Here is an 18,737-nt window from a genome sequence, read left to right as displayed (position 1 = left end):
GGTATAAAACATTGTGAGAAACGGGCGCATTTGAAGGGCACCAAGGCAATGACAATCGCCTTTGTTGCCTCTGAGAAGTAACAGGCCTGCATTATTAATTGCCTTGCAAATAAATAAATCACAAGAATGCATAATTCTCTTTCACGTGATATAGATATTTTTCTATGTTCGATCACATATACTTAGACCCGAGAGTATACAGAAAGACACAAACGTATTATTCATCTACACATTTCCCATTGATTGGTTCTTACAGCATTTTTGGGTCACAGGAAATCCAGTTAGTCTGATAGAAGTCTTTTCACAGAGTGGCCATTATAAAAAAAAAATTTACATTTAGATACTGTATATTCTCCTTTTTTTATTGAGAAAAACCCATCACACAAAAATATACATGTACTATATAAATATATACAGTTTAGACACCTTTTTTAGAAAAATGGAAATGTGTGAACAATTTACACAATAGCTTACTCAAAATCCATATGAGTACTTAGTATTGCCTCTACAGTTAGTGGAATCAATAACAAATAGAAGTACTTTTCAAGTTTCAGTCGCTAGGTCAACTTTTTGGCAAATTTTACCCCCTAGAATTTAGACCATTTTCATAGACTAGTAGTTGAACTGAAAAACAAAAAATTATTTTCAGGATCCTTACAAACATTATCTCTGTCCATTACATTTTTGTTTGTGTTCTGTCTGCAGCATATAAGCAAATTGTTGTTATTTTCCTTCCATTTTGAACATGATCATCTTTCAAGATTCATCCAGATAAACTAAAATTGTTTGTAACATTTCTTTTGGCCAAATTTTGGCCACGCAACATTGAAAGTGTTTTTTTATTATTAAAATAAAATATTTCAGTGATAAGTTGTACTCAAAGTTAAATGAAAAGAATTGACACAGTGACGTAAAGTAAAATAAAAGCCCTTCAAAAAACACCAGCAAATCACCAAGTAACTTATACTTTTCCAATGCTTTTTTTTTAGCTTTGAAAACAATAATTCAGCCCCAAAAAGTAAAATTTATGTGTAAATATTGTACAAACCTTCATTTTTTTGCAGCAAACTAAATTTAGTTTTCCTTGTAAATTTTCTTGAAGAAGTGGATAGATAAAACCAAATTATTTTTATCAGACTGTAGAAAATAGGTTTTGCAAACAAATCTTTCAACCAATGACAAGTTGTATATTTTGTCATTATATGGAAATAGAGTTTTTGTAAAAAAATAAAATAATCTTTTTCATGATTTTAGCACATGTGTTTTTGTAAGTTTTGACTTATATTGTGGACGTTTTTTTGCAGAGGATTCACTGTAATTTAAACAATGGGTGCGTTTGTTTAGCTTCCCTGCGGTGCTCAATCAGCTGAGCCCCAGACAAGAGCTAAACGAACGATCACACTCGCCCTCTCGTGGTGACGGCATGCTCCTCAGGTCACCCCTAAGTGACCCACTCCACAAGCAGGGCGCTGGGGGCTGACCCGGCTGAGCCCTGTCGAAGCTTTTCGAACGCACCTTGGCAGACCGGGGTGACCCAGGGAAGCTAAACGAACGCACTCTATACCATATCCGATGGTAGCAGCAGAGGGTACCCCCCCCCCAAACCTACCACCAAACTATTTACCAACTGTACAGAAGTCTCCCCTAAACTTCAAGGAAATTCTAACATGAAACCCACGATGAAAACACAAAAGAGAGGGTGGGGTGGGGCGGGGGGATGGTTATCACCACGCCCCCATATCCAGCACCAAATCATTCAAAAGTGAACATCTGTCATCTTTACTTGGGTTAGTCTAGCTTTCGTTGTGACAAAACTATAAAATAAAGTTAGTGCTCTGTAAACATAGAGGAGGGCGCACTGGTGATGCTGCTTGCACAAACGCGACGGGACCGCAAGGAGACACGAGCGCCATTTTGTAAGCGTGTTGAATATGAAGTACACTTTGGAGTAATTGTGTTTATAACAGAACGGCTGCACACCAGGCCCCGTAAGAACACGCTATGCGATGCTGTTTTGTCAACTTACAAAATGGCCGCATGCGCGCATGCCGGGCTGCGTTTATAGACCAGTGCGCCCTCTAGTTCTTATATATAAATCTATGTGTGTAAAGGAACCCTTGAGGGGACTTGAGAACAAATTTGAGAATCCCTAAGTGAAAGAAAAATCTAAAAGAAGTACAGGCCTGTTTCTCAAATGAGTTGTTCCATTTCCTTAACGTACATCTTCTTCATAACTTGATTGTCTTGGACAAATTGCATGTAGTGAGTCGTCAAGGCTTCTGCATCATCACCAAACTTCTTGAAGAGAGAAAAAATATACTTCCTTCTGCGGTTGATCTCTTGAAACTCTAGAACGGAAAAGACAGAAATATCCTTGAATTTTATACATTTTACTAGTGTAGTGGCTGAGCGGTTAAGAGCATCAAATTCAAACTCGTTTTCGGATCAGCAGAGAGTGGGTTCAAATTCATATCTTGAACATGAGTCCCAATTCTTTTCTTTTTTTCTTACCAATGTCAAAGGGGCGATTTTCTTCAAACTCAAATTCTTCTTCGTCCTCTTCATCATGATCATAATCCGCTTTAGCCCAACTCCCTTCTTGAAAACCTTTCAGGAATTCCTGTCTCTGTATATACTCCACCTCATTCTGTTCTTTAACGGCTTCGAGGAGAAGTTTCTTGTAGTAACCTTCTAGATTCGGATCCTTTGGTTGAAAAAAGTTCCCAGAAAAAGAAAACCAATTAGAGAGCAAGTTTTTTCTTCTTCAAGATAATAATCAGAGCATGGGTTCTTAGGAATCCCGTTGCTCTGTATATACTCCACCTCATTCTGTTCTTTAACGGCTTCGAGGAGAAGTTTCTTGTAGTAACCTTCTAGATTTGGATCCTTTGGTTGAAAAATGTCCCAGAAAAAACAAAAACAATTACAGAGTCAGTTTTTTCTTCTTCAAGATAATAATCAGAGCATAGGTTCCACGGAATTCCTGTCCCTGTTTATACTACATTCTGCTCTTTAACGGCATCTAGGAGAAGTTTTTTTTAATTTTTTTTTTTTTTTATGCAAGTCGCCCAAAACAAAGCTAAAAGCCACTCTAGGTTAAGGGCTACAAGGAAGAAAACATAGACATGCAGAAAGTCACTGGAGCTGAAGGTAGGAATTGACATTCCTCTTAAAAGATGGAAGATCATAGGATGAAGGGAAACATGCACCAGGCAAGGAGTTCCAAAGAGATGCAGTACGAGGGAAAAAGCTACTAGAGTAGCTCTTTGTTCTACATCTCGGCACAGCCACAGTTTAAGGATAAGAACAAGCAGAAAGCCTGGTCTCGCGCTCAAACACCCTGACAGGAGGAACAAGGTAATAATCAGAGCATAGACAAATAAAAATGGGTTCTTATGTAGTATACACATCCCACGATTTCACTCACATTGTAATACTTGAGAAGCGCTAGGGTCGACTGATGCATGTACTCCTCATGTGTAAATTCCTGCTTCCACATTTTGAGTCTCGCTACAACTGGATTCACAGAAAGCTTGACGGCAAAACTCAGTCTAAAACCAGGAAAAATAAACCAATCAAATGAAGTATTCTGGATTTGAATTAAAGTCATTTTTTTGCATCTAAAAACTTAATTTACTTTTATATCTAAATTAATTTTTATCAAAACTTGCTCATAATCCTTGGTGATAACAATGTTTCCACGTCTGTGTGGAATCTCCAAGAAAACAATTTTATCATTGTGTGGCCATTTTGTCAGATTCCCTACACAATGGCACTAATACTGTTAATTATCAAGTTATGAGAAGGGTACCAGACTACTTTCCTTTTCAACCTCTGAGACAAAATGGATGAAGCACTTTTTAAAATGTTTGTATTATTATTTTTTACAAATATATTTAAATGTTAGACGCCAGACACACAAGGCCTCATACAAGCCATGCGTACAAGCCATGCACAACTCTGAGCCAATGATAGGTTAGCCTGAACATCTGACGTCACACTTCTGATGTGAATAACGCGAGACCGGCATCAAAAACTGGCGTGTGGTTTAACCTTTGACCTCATTAATTTCACATAGAGATACGCAGTCAAATTCTATTGCGGACTTGAGAGCAGTGTACTGTTTAGCCATACTGGGTGCACGTTTATCCAATATCAATGTATCCAATGGAATCACTGGATCTGAGAAGCTGGGACCTGTCTTTATCCTTGCGGATAAAGACAGGGGCCCAGTCTAATGATAGGTCTTCCTTTGACCCCCCGTCTCATGAGGGCGCTGTTTACAGCTTGTGACATACAATCAGGGTGTCTAAAATATTGTGATAGAGTTACCTTGCCTCGGTGAACATAGTACTTGGTGGTCTTGCAGAGTGCGGAATGATACCCTGAAACAGAGCAACTCTACCATAACGAGGAAGGACACCTTCAGAGAAACCAAAAAACACAATTAATAGAAGAAAAATTTATCAGATATACCATAACCGATGTTCCTCCAACACATACTTCCCCTGAAAATGCATAAGACTCCTAGAACACAACGAAGATACAATGGGGGGGGGGGGAGACATACACCAAATCGGAATACAAAGACCGTCTCCTTTTGCTGGGACTCATTGGAGGTTCTACCAGGGACATGGCATGTGCTGGCATGTGGTTAATCATTAGACCGTAATACACAGGGATGCTGACTCTGGAAATGCTGCAACCAACACTTATAGTTTGATGACAGTCGAGTTAAATTTCATGGCTCCCTGTTTACCATCAGCAAGAATTGGCTTAATGGAAGCAGAATTCGGCGCTTAAGCCAAGCCTAGTTCATAGGTTAGCAGTGATTTCTTGCTTGTGCGCATGCGTACTCCACATTACTTGGCATTCTTCGCTTACACAGCTGGCACAGAAACTCAGCGTTTTCCCTGTAAGCAAAGAATGGTCATCGCAAGGGAAAAATTTCAGTGAAATTGAGCCCTGGTGAATTGGGTCAGAACATTACCGATTTTAAAACATACTCGCTATATTTTCAGCGTCCTCAAGTTTACTTTCTTTGAACACCGTTTCACCGTACAAGTCTCCCGTCCAGTTTGGGTTGAGATAGATAAGGAACGTCCACTCGTCTTCTTGTACCTCACAATCTTCGTGGATTCTTGTGTAGTCGAACGATCGGATCACGTTACATGCGACATCATACGGGAACCATTCATCCGTCCCTGTGGTGATGAGGGGAAAATATTTCTAGTTGGTCAGGGCCGACTTTCATAGAGCTGCTTAATATAAGCAGAATATTTTATGCTTATGTTGAGATACATCAAGTGAGAAGACTGGTCTTTGACAATGCCCCTTATTTTTGACCGCGCGAGGGCGCTATAAATAGTATTTTGATCACTTCCGGGGGTACACGCGATTCGCCCTGCACAAATTAATAGGCGTTCTGTCACTTTTGTTACGCCGTAGTTTCAATTTGCTTTAGAGGTGGATTATAACGGCTCCTTTAAAAGTCTTATTGTCTGTGATGGATTAGATGTCTGTGGTTATAATGTGTTCCTATCTTTAAAAACTGTTTTGGGTATGAATGAATATACCCCCGGAAGTGATTGAGAGCGCCCTCACGCGGTCAAAAATATGGCCCATTACCAATAGCATGGAGGTCTCCCATGCCACTAGTGTCCAGTGTCTTTCAAAGCAATGATGTAAGTTAAAATTGTGGCATTTTTTTTTACCTGAGACATATTTGGCAACTTGTCTTGTGATATTCCATACTGTAGTTTGGGTGAAGTTATCAATACTAAAAGCAGCAATCCACTGGACATTGTCACTGTCTGCGTCGATACTGTCATCGAAGAAATAATTTCCTACAATAAAACAAAAGGGCAACAATAAATGCACCGCACAGAATATCCAAAATGTTGGGCTTGAATTCCTCTTATAGGCAGTAGACACTATTGGTAGTTACTCATAACAACTGTTAGCATGAAACCTTACTTGGTAACAAGCAATGGAGAGTTGTTGATAGCATAACACATTGTGAGAAACGACTCCCTCTGAAGTAACGTTTCTCATTCAAATACTAAAAGACTTCAAGCCTGACGCCTTTGATTAGACACCTGAAAGCACACAAATTTGTACAACAAGGGTGTTTTTTCTTTCATTATGTTCTTGCAACTTTGATGACCAACTGAGCCAAAATGTTGACAGATTTGTTTATCTTATGCACATGTTGGAATACACCAACAAAGTGAGAAAACTGGTCTTTGAAAATTACCAAAGATGTCCAGTGACTTAAAGATGAGTTGTTGATATTATCAATGTCATAGTGACTTGTTTTGTGACATCACACTTTGCTTAGCTATTAAGGCTAATAGATACACAGTTAAGAATAAAGTCTAAATCTATATGAGGATGTATACTTGCAAAGTCACCCTTTTAAAGATTTGGGAAATTAAAGGAAGGAATTCAACTAACCGTGGTCGACGGTGAAGGTTCTTAGTTTATCCAGATCTTCCTTGGAAAACAGATCATCGAACACGTAGATCTTCTTTCCATTTGCCGATGTGTATTTCTGCAGAGAAAACAAGTTTGATCAAGTGAAAATAACTACATGAATGATACAAAATAAACTTTATGAAATTGTTGTTTACCAACTTCATCAATGCATTAAACATATGCGTACAATGTACATCCTTACGGACTAGGAAGAGGGTAACCCTGTTTCAGCCCCAGAAGTAAGTGGCAACGTGTCCCTGGTGACATTTGATAAGGGTCGACAGGCCAAATCACCAATTGAAATAACCCACGGCACCCACAGCAATTGCCATGGTGCCCTCCGCTTTTGCTGTGGTGCCCTTAGAAAATTGCCCCTAGCTCCCAGAGCAAAGTTCGAGGCCTGCAGCGGATTTCACAAAACACTAAGATTAATCCTATCTCGACTCGTCCTAACTTGGGATTAAACTTAAGGTTTGCATGCTACAGTGCAGGGCTGGGACTCCTCCTAAGTCCTAAGATTAATAAGTTAAGAAGAGTCTGGTGAAATCAACTCAGGTTATGTTAGGCGATATCTCATAATTGTTTTTTAAATAAAATAAAATTTTAAAATACACACTAATATTAATTTGTTAATATCACCACAAACTTCAAACATTGGTTCATACCTGTGTCACGTATTTTCCTACATCCATTACAGGCACCGCTCCAACCATGCTAGGGAAGACTTCTTGAGCTGCTTTTTCATGATGAGCTAAAAGTTGCCGTCGAGTCTGCTCTGCCTCCTCCACTTTGGTTTGATTTCGAGTGAAGTGAACCATCAGGAATAGCTGCGACTGTTTGAAACCCATGCTGGGTGGTCTGGTCAGATACTCTGTGGAAGAAAAACAAAGTTTCAAACACTCATAAGAATTAACTTTTAAATAAATAGCTTGAGGGTTCAACCATGTATTGCATCTCTTGTGAGGGAGTGTTGGCTCTGAAAAAAAAAAGCAGTTTGGTCTCGACGCTTCGAACAGTATACTCTGCTCTTCTCCAGGGTCCTTTCTTCTGAAGACGAGTAGAGTACACTGTTTGAATTGTAAAGACCAAACCAGCTCTTTTCAGAGCCAACACTCCCTCAAAAGAGATTTATGATTCACAAATTCTTGATTCGTGCAATTCATAATCATCATATAATGTAGTCGTTAAAGCCATTGGACACTTTCGGTAAACAGTATTGTCCAAGGCCCACACTTCGTGTATCACAACTTCTATATCAAATAACAAACCTGTGAAAATTTGGGCTTTATCGGTCATCGGAGTCGGGAGAAAATAACGGGAAAACCAACCCTTGTTTCTGCGCGTTTCGCCGTGTCATGACATGTGTTTAAAATAAATCTGTAATTCTCGTTAACGAGAATTGATATTGTTTTACTTTTTTTCTCAAAAAGTAAAGCATTTAATGGAATAATATTTCAAGAGAAGTATTTCACCACTACCTTCTGTAAACCCTGTAAGTTATTTGTAAATCTGTGAACTTTTTTTTTTTTTCTGTACCGAAAGGGTCCAATGGCTTTAAACCAATATCTCTATGAGAGATTTGTGAATTGCCAGCTTGGCGTTTACCGGTATATCTCCTTGTGGGAATTTGCCGAGTTCCCTTTACGTAAAGATCATCTTAAAAAACATGACTACATCCAAGGAGTTTACCAGGGTCAGTAATTCAAGGGTAAAAAGGACAGCCACAAAAAAAATTCCTGGGAAGTTTGCTAGTGAGAGAGTAGCCCGGGTAGGACGTTCCAGTGCAATGGAGGTCAGTGCAACAGAGTCCAACCAGGGCCAAATTTCATAGAACTGCTTAAGCAGAGAATATTTCTTAATAATTTTCTGCTAAGCAGAAATGAGCAGGATACCAGTCACAAATTGTACATATGCTTAGCTGTTAATCTCATCCAGGTAAACACAATTTTGTTATGCTAAGCTACTCTTTTTTTAGTAGCTCTATGAAATTGGGCCATGTGCTATTGTAAAAGCAGCTTTTAACATTAGGGTTTGCCGCAACTTTTGATAAGTTTTTCAAAAATAAAACAAAGTAAGCATTGTACCTATTGAGCTGTCCCATATGATAACTCTGTTGAACTTTGGAGACACAGTTGAAAAGATGTCTCTATCCTCGTAAAGTAATAAATCTCCGTAGTCGTTTTGACGCCACAGCTGGTTCAAGTAAAGAATGGCAGTAAACTCGCCCTCTGCCTTATCAGCATCTCGATGAACTTTAATCACATCACCCCTACCAAGAAATCAAACCAAAGGTAACTCAGTCTATGTTACTGCTCTGACTGACCTGACCTCTGACTGACCTGACCTCTGACTGACCTGACCAGCTGATTGTCCTGACCAGCTGACTGACCTGACCTCTGACTGACCTGACCTGACCGCCTGACCTGACCAACCTACTGACCTGACCAGCTGACTGACCTGACCAGCTGACAGACCTACTGCAGGCCTGTATGCTACTTTTGTAAATAAAGGGTAGGAGCACCAAGGCATTTTCTTCTTGGAAAAGGGCACCCTATGAGGAAATTTCTTAATCACCTTTGTCACCCTCCACGATCAAAGTATCAGGCCTGCCTACTGACCTGACCATCCTACTGATCTGACCACCTGACTGACCTGAACTCTGACTGACCTGAACTCTGACTGACCTGACCAACCAACTTGACCAACTGACTGATTTGCCAGACCTACTACTGCCCGATCAAAATAATGACCTGACAGACCTACTGACCTGACCAACAAAATGACCTGACCATGTCCTTGCTCTATGACCTGACCAACCGACTTATGACAAAGAGATGAACAAATATATAGTGCTGTAGTAAGAATTGGTCCATATCTGCTAAAAGCAAAATGTGAAGGGCGTTTGGCCCAAGACTACATCAGTCCCCAGGTCCCACTTCCACCACCCATACCTCCTAATTTGTATTCAGCCGTTATGTAAAATGAAACTTGTAAAAAATTTGACCTTATAATTACCTTCTGAGGATGTTACAGACAACTTTGTACGGTTTGTACTCCCCATCACCACTACCCTTCCCATGATGCTTAGGTAAACTTTTCACAAGGCTTAAAATACGTCTGCCAGTTTCCGAGTTTTTGAACACCCCGGCATCGAAGGTTGCTGTCCAGGAAATACCGCTGTTCTCAGAATATCCATTCTGAAATCTGAAATTGAAACATATCAAGAAAACATTTTAACAAAACGTCTCAACACACGTTTATATAATAATTATAACAATAAGTTCTTCAATTGGCGTCTCAATCAATGCGGTTTACGTTAATGCCATGGTGAATGGGAGCCTCTGGGATGCTAGGTGGCAGCAGACTTACCAGCTTGGTTATTTGTGTTGTGCATGCTCAGAACAACGTAGGCAATGGAGATTTACCGGGTTAGTCTGCTGCCACGTAGTTGTGATGATCGTAACCCTCCATCCTCTCGACAATAGGAGGGGAGGATGGAGGGTTACGATCATCGCAACTAGCTTCCACCACAAGCATGCTCAAAGCGTCCCAAAAGTCCCCCATTGTTGGCTAGTTACAGTTCCAAGTAAAGGCTCTGGCGAGAGTTGATTCGAAGACCGGACCCGAGCTCTTAATTCGAACCGAGCTCTTCAAACATAGCCGGATATCCCCCTCCAACCAAGCCTGTCCAAGCCAAAACACACCACTAGGCCTACTGTACTACCTAGTCTGTAGCCCCACTTGTGTGGTCAAGGAATCCTTCAGCTATCCTTGGCCACACAAGTGGGGCTAACTAGTCTGGAGCAGACCTGCATGACCTCCAACATATCAGGGTCAGAAACTTTCTTTTCACTCCAATCACTGAAGTGAGTGAATCAGTTGTTGAATGAAATTGCAAATATTTATTTGAATTAAATTAAAGCAAAAGAGAAATAAAAGTTGTTTACCTCCAAATTCCGCCAAGGTGGATATATTGCTCCCAAGCCACAAGCAACCTATAGTCTAAAACATCGTCAAATACGACGACTGGACGACCGTCTTCTGTTGTAAAAATGCCCGATGTTTTACCTGCGCTCTTTTCCAATTTAGCACTGGCCGTCGTTCCGAAACTTTTTGAAGCAATGCCAAAAGTGTTTGGGTCAGAAATGGGCCAAAAACGAGACTTTAATTCGTGAACAGTGAAAGTCGAAAGTGAAAGGCTGCATAAGAGTGATAAAATCACAATAAAAAGCCCTTGTTTCTTGACTGAACTCAATAAAAATGCCATGGTTATGGTTTAAACCATAACATACTCCGATTTTAGCAAGTGTTGTGGGGACAACGTCCTTTGAACTTTGTGAACTTACTTCCGGGTGTTTTGGAAGGTATGACTAGACTTTACCAAGTCCATTGTTTAGAATGGTGTTTGCAGGTCATGCGCGCCCGGCCCGCGACAAAAGCGGTTGGCCTCTAGTTTGATTTAAAACCTCAAGTTAAACCACGTGGGGAAACTGAGTGACTGTGTTAACTTTTAAATGATTGAGTTAAACAAGACATTTTCTAGAGCGGGATTTGAACCAACGACCTCCAGTTTTCTTCCTCCATGGTTTATAAACAGGGGCAGCGGCGTACGTGGGTCAAAAGCTGTGAAGAAAAATCATCTGCTTGAGAAGTTGCCTCCAAAGGAAAACATTACTGGGGCACCAGTCACAGCAATGTAAACTTAATGTAATTTTGGCTGGTAACCCCTTTCTGTTAAGCAATACTATTCTGTGCTTAGCACGTTTTTTTGTGCTTACAGGCTTTAAATTGGGCCCAGCTAGTTACGTACATTCATTGGAGCGGGTGGGGGCAGGGGGAGGGGGTGGGGTGCTTTAAGTGGGAGGGGCACGCCCATATGGCTAAGCCGCTGGTGCTGCACTCTAACAATAACTAAAACATTTATTTCTTAAAGATTTTGAAAAACGTTTTTACAAGTGCAATAACTTTTGAAATTTGTGATATAAATATCGCCCATACCAAATTTTCACCCTTTAGTTGCTCTCTGCAAAATATACACATCGTCTTAAATATCTTTAAAGTCATCGTGCGCCAAGAAAAAAAAACACAACAAAGTTTTCATTTCTGCGAATAAGTTCTAGCATTTTTTTATTTCTTTTCAAACAAGAATTCCAAAGCCAATTATCACACAATTCATTAAAGACACTGGACACTATTGGTAATTGTCAAAGACAAGTCTTCTCACTTGGTGTATCTCAACATATGCATAAAATAACCAACCTGTGAAAATTTCAGCTCAATTGGTAGTCGGAGTTGCGAGATAACTATGAAAGAAAAAAACACCATTGTCACACGAAGTTGTGTGTTTTCAGATGCTTGATTTCGAGACCTCAAATTCAAAACTTGAGGTCTCAAAATCAAATTCGTGGAAAATTCCTTCTTTCTCGAACACTACGTCACTTCAGAGGGAGCTGTTTCTCACAATGTTTTATACTATCAACCTCTCCGCATTACTCGTCACCAAGTAAAGTTTCTTGCTATAAATTATTTTGAGTAATTACTGCCTTTATATACATTACATACATACATGAATCAAGATCAAGGCACAGTGACTTACTATGGATGCGTTTGATTTATAGCTTCCCGGGTCGACCTCGATCTGCCCCCAGTTTGTTCGAATAGCTTTGACGTCATTATAGGGGCTTACCCGGGTCAGCCCCAAGTGCCCTGCTTGTGGAACGGGTCACTTGGGGCTGGCCCAAGGTGCATGACAGCACCGCGAGAGGGTGAGTGATAGTTTGATTAGCTCTTGTAAGGGGGTTCAGACGAATGGGCACTGCGTGGTTGACACAGGGAAGCTAATCGACCACACCCTATATTAACTTCTCTTCACCCAGGGGTATAAATGGATACCTGCGAGGGTACAGGTTGATACTGTGAAAAAGCCTTGGAGCGCTTTGATTGCCCATCATAGGTTGTATACTCCCAAAGGAGCTGAGAAAGATTAAGTTGGCCCAATGACCAGGGCACTAATGTACAGCATTGAGATGGTTATTTTGAAATGCGCTATATAAGAATCTGTTATTATTATACGCCTCTCTTTATACTTATGCATGACGTCATAATACTTACCCAAAAGGTAACTCATGCATAAATATTAAGAGAGGCGTATTATTATTAAACAAAAACTCTTTGGCAATTTTGTTGACTTCAATGTTACAGCTGTTTCCTCTACTTCTCAGTCACATTGAGATGTAGGTATTGTTTGAAGCATTGCATGGTGTGGGCGAATAGGAAGAAACTATAAATAAATAGTAAACTTGCGGGTACAACCATGTGTAAATCTCTTGTGTGTGAGTGCCGGCTTCAAGATGAGCTGGTGTACGTGGTCTCAAACGTTTCAAACAGTACACTGTGCTCGTCTTCATGAAAATGTTTACACTTGGTTGTACCCGCAACTTGACTATTTATTCATATGTTTCTTCCTACATTGAGACGTGTTTATAAACAGATGTAGTTATTGATTATACCCTAAATTTGCAATACCTTGGGACAACAAAAATAATTCTTTTATTTGTTCCATTCTCTTTTAGGAATCAAGGTTCCCTTCCGAAAAGCAATGGTATCTGTCAATCAGAATCCCACTAAGTGGGGTGATGCTGATGATGAAGTGAAGTATTATGTTCAATATAAAGTACAAACCACTCTGGAGTGTCGTGGCAGAGCAGATAAGAGCACCGAACTCAAGCTCTGATGCTTCTGTTCAGCAGAGTGTGGGTTCGAATCCCGGTCGTGACACTTGTGTCCCTGAGCAAGACACTTAACTATAATTGCTTCTCTCCACCCAGGGGTAAATGGGTACCTGTGAGGGCAGAGATGGTTCTTGTGATTGATTTAGCCGAGTAGCGCATATTAATGTTGCACAGGCTGCATACTCGCCACCAGGGAGCTGAGATGGTTTGAGGAGTGAATTAAGGCCCAGTGACCAGGGGTAATAATGTGAAGCACTTTGGGATGCCCTCCGGGTGTGAAAAGCGCTATATAAAAACGGGTTATTATTATTACTATTATTTTAAGAATTGCTTCTGCATATTATTTGCGACAGTATGTTCAATTAACAAATTGATATTTCCTAGATGTTATCAAAATGATATCTAAATTTATGTACATGATATTTGTATAAAAGTGTTGTGAATTTTGTATAAAGTGCTGTGAAAAGTGATATCAATATTTTAATGCCTAAAGATAGAACAGTACAAGGAATTTTTTATTTTACTTTTAAATCAAGCGGGTAGTCCGCAATTTCATCAACCATGATATAATACGTTACTTTTTATCTCAAGGCAAGAGTAGTCTGTAGATCATTTCAAAAGCCTACAGTCCTGGCCAAAATGCTTGGGCCACTGCCCACAGGGGCCCTTGGAGATATGGCAGGATCGTAGACTATCGTATAAAAACAGCTCATTCACCTTCTTTTACCCCCCCTCTGCTTTATTTTCCTTAGAAGATCCCGCCACCCTAAAAAAAAAAAAAATAATTGTGAAATTACACATAGATTAAAGGTAATTGCTAAAACTCAATGTGTACAAGACAATGCTTATTTATCTGAACTTGTTCAGCATTATTTCCCTACTTGGACTTTATACTATCATCTCAACAGTCATTGCTCACCACAAATCACCATTACTCATCACAACTTCCCTTTTTTACGGTCAAAGATCTGACTGGGCAGACTGCCATGTCCGGACTGACCAGGCCAACTGACCATGCCGACTGTCCTGCTTGGACCAACTTGGCTGGCCGACCTAAATGACCTGCCAGGACTGTCCAGCCACGCCTGATGACTGTCTTGCCACGTCTGACCAGGCTGACTGTCCTGCTTAAACCAACTTGGCTGGCAAACGTAACTGACCTGCCAGGACTGTCCTGTCTGGACCGACCAGGCTGATGACTGTCTTGCCACATCTGACCAGGCTGACTGTCCTGCTTGGACCAACTTGGCTGGCAAACGTAACTGACCTGCCAGGACTGTCCTGTCTGGACCGACCAGGCTGATGACTGTCTTGCCATATCTGACCAGGCTGACTGTCCTGCTTAAACCAACTTGGCTGGCCAACCTAAATGACCTGCCAGGACTGTCCTGTCCAGACTGACCAGGCTGGTGACTGTCTTGCCACGTCTGACCAGGCGTACTGTCCTGCTTAGACCAACTTGGCCGGCCAACGTAAATGACCTGCCAGGACTGTCCTGTCCGGTTTGACCAGGCTGATGACTGTCTTGCCACGTCTGACCAGGCCTACTGTCCTGCTTAGAGCAACTTGGCCAGCCAACGTAAATGACCTGCCAGGACTGTCCTGTCCGGACTGACCAGGCTGATGACTGTCTTGCCACTACTGACCAGGCTGACTCTCCTGCTTAGACCAACTTGGCTGGCCAACCTAAATGACCTGCCAGGACTGTCCTGTCTGGACCGACCAGGCTGATGACCGTCTTGCCACGTCTGACCAGGCTGACTCTCCTGCTTAGACTAACTTGGCTGGCCAACCTAAATGACCTGCCAGGACTGTCCTGTCTGGACCGACCAGGCTGATGACTGTCTTGCCACGACTGACCAGGCTGACTATCCTGCTTGGACCAACTTGGCTTGCCAACCTAAAAGACCTGCCAGGACTGTCCTATCTGGACCGACCAGGCTGATGACTGTCTTGCCACATCTGACCAGGCTGACTGTCCTGCTTGGACCAACTTGGCTGGCCAACCTAAATGACCTGCCAGGACTGACCGGGCAGACTGACCAAACTGAACTGACCAGTCCGACGTGGCTGGCCTGTCGATGTTGATAGACCTGCTTGGCATAACCCATCTGAGGCCGTGTCCGAAACGACGACTTCGGCTACAGCTACGTCTAGATCAGCGCGTCTACCAGTGTTAAAGAATAGGCAGACGCGCGCGATCTAGCCGTAGCTGTAGCCGAAGTCGCCGTTTCGGACACGGCCTAACTGAGCCCCGACCAGCCCGACTAAATTGCTCTTGCATCCCTGTATGAATGCCATCCATCTCGAAGCATAACCAGATTTCTTGAGTAACATGTACAACTACTCCTATTGAGCATGACTCATTGAATCAATTTTAATCAACTATTACCTTTTTTAGATGTTAAATCTGTAGTAACACTTGGTTCTTATGCAACATCTGCAAGGAATAATAAAAACAAAATATAAAAAAGTATAGGATGAAATTTTGGGAAATTATCAAGGAAAACTTTCTGAATGCCTGATCTTTTCCTGGGTGTTAGTACCAAAAACCTGATATTTCTTCATCATCTTGCTTACACATGCATTTTCAGGCCTGCAGGGCACAATGCTAGTTGTGTTTAAGGGTCCCCTGGTCCTACCATCAGGCAGTTATACTAATTCACAATAATAGAAAATATTAATTAAACAAGCTTTTAAAAAAAATGATTCGAGCTGCTTCTAGCTACCGAGCAATCACACTGGTCTAGTTGGCAAGACACTGCTCTAGAATTGCATAGGTCGTATGTTCAAATCCCACCCTAATAATATGCCCATGATTTTCAAATTGACTGTCTTTTTGATGATATGTGGAAATAAACATTGCTTTGTATTGAGTTGACATGGTCAAAGATGTACATTGTTACTGTGTGTGCCTTATGTCGTTTGTGCCTAGGTCAATGTCAGTAATAAGGACGTGAAATAAAAATGGTCAATATATTTTTTGAGTATAATTTACATAAACACACGATAATAAATTGAGTTCCTACCATCAACCGATGAGGGCACATTCATGGCTGTAGTTTCAGTCGTGACTCCCTCTACAGAAAAGATGTAGGTAAAATTGGGGAAAATCAACTTTTACTAATGTCACACTGACTGCTGAAATCAGAAAATGTACCCTGTTTAAAGGCACTGGACACTATTGGTAATTACTCAAAATAGTTGCTAGCATAAAAACTGACTTGGTAACGCGCAATGGAAAGCTGTTGATAGTATAAAATATTGTGAGAAACAGCTCACTCTGAAGTAACACAGCTTTTGAGAAGCACACAACCTGTGTGACAAGGGTGTTTTTTCTTCCATCATTCTCTCGCAACTTCGACGACCGATTGAGTTCAAATGTTCACATGTTTGTTATTTTATGCATAATGTTGAGATACACCAAGTGAGAAGACTGGTCTTTGACAATTACAAAAGGTGTCCAGTGTCTGTAAGAGGGGCTCAATCCAGTTTAGTGATCCACTTATTTTCCAAAAGAAAGAGAGTCCTTCAAGAAAGTGAGACACAAACAATTACATGTCTCTAACATCACGCTTAACTCGGGAAACTGACATTGTATTTGATACTCTTCCAGGGCAAACTTTAGTAATATCATCACACTTCAAAATCAGGTCTGTCAATTTTAGCACCAGTACAATGAATTTTTAGTCATTCCTGAATTTGAGTGACATAAAATCTTAATGGTATTGATTTTGACCTGTTAAACAAATAACTCCTGTGTGAAATTGCTCAGTGGCCAGTTATTAAGCTATAGTTATGACCAATTCAACCAAACTAGCTATTGGTTACGAACGCCAAAACGCACCCCAGGATATATGTCCTAACAACATGCCACTGAGACTGAAAACACAAAATTTGATTGTGAGTACCTACCTAGTTCAGGTTGTTCTTCAGTTGGTGCTGGTTGGTGTTCTGGAATGTGAGACGATAAAGTACATAAACAGTAACTTTAGTAAATACTACTGTACTACAAGAATACAAACTTACTCTCTCTGAACAATAAAGGTACAGTTTTGACAAAATTGTATATTCAAATCTTCTCTATTTTTATAATCTCTTATTGTATATTTGCTGGTTTTTACTCTTTGATGTTTGAACGTGTTTTTATATTGTAACTTAAACACAATTCAGCATTTTGGCTGTTACAAAGTTTGATATTTAATAAACCAATAATAATACAAAAAATAGTAGTTTTTTTAAATTACATTTGGTATGCTTACTAAGGGAATAAATGAGTGGTGACGAGTTCTTTAACAGCCGTTTAAAACCGGCGGGGTCGTGGCCATGCAACCTTTATCAAACGACCACGACCCTGCAAGGGTTAATTATTAACTTGGCCATTTGTACACAGTGTATACTTTAAATGTATGCAAAATATGCAATGACAGTGGACTGAGAAAAAATACAAATAGTTATGTATTTTAGTAAAAATTCTGAAATCCCGATTGTCTGTCCATATTTACAACTTTCAATTTACAATATTACAACGTTAGAATGTTTCTTTATAGATGGAACCAGTCATTGGGTTAGTAGGCTGGCTGTATGTCACATGTAGCAGTTTTGGCAAATAATGAGCAGCAATCTTTGTTCATACAGAGATCTTCACGCGCAACTAAGAGTTTGTCAGACCGTTTACCCAGTAGTCTAGGTTCCTAAAACCTCCTTGTGCTTTTTACGGGAATGCCCAAATGGCTAAATAAGGCCTACAGATAGAGGGCCTATCGAATTTGATATCATTGGGTGTGTTCGTTTAGCTCCCCCGGGTCGACCCCGGTGCGTGGCGTTTTTTTTTACCAGGACGAACGTGGGTAATTATCTGCACACACTTGTACTGGGGAAAAAAACCGCCACCTAATATCATCCTGTGATAACAGTTCATTCACTGTTGAGAAAGCGCCCTCTATTGGTGATAGTCTGTGGGTGGTAGTGCTGTCTACACCCAGTATATCGTTAAATATATAAACAATAGGAACGTCTTGAACCAAGACTACAGGGTACCCGGTCGATAATTGTTGGAGATGAAATCTTCTTCACATTCAGTTTTTTACGTAGCTATGAGAATATTGTTTAGTAGAAATAAGAATATTGTGAAGTAGCCATGCGTGATCATCTCGCATGGCCGAGATGATACTCACCTTTTGTCCATGGAAAGCGACCATTAATTTTCTTGCAACAGTCACGAAGTATCATAAAGACAATGCCCAAGACAAAGACAAAGACAATGCCCAAGACAAAGCCAACTTTTGGAGTCACATTGTCTGTTATACAGCCACCTGCAATTTGAATTGAAGAATACAAAGTGAAAAAGGCGAGGCACACATCAAATGATAAACGTTGAGGTATCTTAAAAGTGTACAAACATGCTACCCCTCATTATTCAAGGGTTTATAATTTTCCTCCATAACTGAGGAATGGTGGGGGTCTGCTACTATAGTGAACCGCTTGCCTATAATTATTCAAGTTTTTTTTTATTTTCCTCCAAAACTG

At 40.6% G+C, this 18,737-nt stretch overlaps 1 protein-coding gene and 1 long non-coding RNA gene across 2 annotated transcripts; both read right to left on the bottom strand.

Annotated features, from left to right (window-relative positions):
- Positions 1–9: 9 nt before the first annotated feature.
- LOC117302311 lies at positions 10–10,757 on the bottom strand. The gene is made up of 11 exons (XM_033786204.1): positions 10,425–10,757; positions 9,493–9,681; positions 8,562–8,746; positions 7,143–7,348; positions 6,457–6,553; positions 5,715–5,846; positions 5,007–5,204; positions 4,333–4,423; positions 3,428–3,551; positions 2,512–2,704; positions 10–2,348 (listed from the first exon to the last, which is right to left on the bottom strand). Exons 1-11 carry the CDS (start codon positions 10,742–10,744, stop codon positions 2,191–2,193), a joined length of 1,893 nt encoding a protein of 630 aa, XP_033642095.1. The 5' UTR covers positions 10,745–10,757; the 3' UTR covers positions 10–2,190.
- Positions 10,758–13,462: 2,705 nt separating this feature from the next.
- On the bottom strand, positions 13,463–18,484 carry LOC117302313. The gene is made up of 5 exons (XR_004520415.1): positions 18,386–18,484; positions 17,124–17,162; positions 16,238–16,288; positions 15,601–15,648; positions 13,463–13,974 (listed from the first exon to the last, which is right to left on the bottom strand). It is a non-coding gene; the product is annotated as an uncharacterized LOC117302313 (long non-coding RNA).
- Between the last annotated feature and the right edge of the window lie 253 nt (positions 18,485–18,737).

The sequence above is a fragment of the Asterias rubens genome, chromosome 18, assembly GCF_902459465.1.
Source record: "Asterias rubens chromosome 18, eAstRub1.3, whole genome shotgun sequence".
NCBI lineage: Eukaryota > Metazoa > Echinodermata > Asteroidea > Forcipulatida > Asteriidae > Asterias > Asterias rubens.
The sequence above is the reverse complement of the archived record's forward strand: the minus strand, read 5'-3'. Positions and strand labels throughout refer to the sequence as shown.

Excerpts from the sequence above, each read along its gene's own strand:
- LOC117302311 (XM_033786204.1), bottom strand. The coding sequence starts at position 10,744 with ATGGCATTTTTATTGAGTTCAGTCAAGAAACAAGGGCTTTTTATTGTG. Across the intron at positions 8,747-9,492 it reads GTCTGTAACATCCTCAGAAG|GGGTGATGTGATTAAAGTTC; the intron begins GTAATTATAAGG and ends ATTTCTTGGTAG. Across the intron at positions 7,349-8,561 it reads CATATGGGACAGCTCAATAG|AGTATCTGACCAGACCACCC; the intron begins GTACAATGCTTA and ends TTTCTTCCACAG.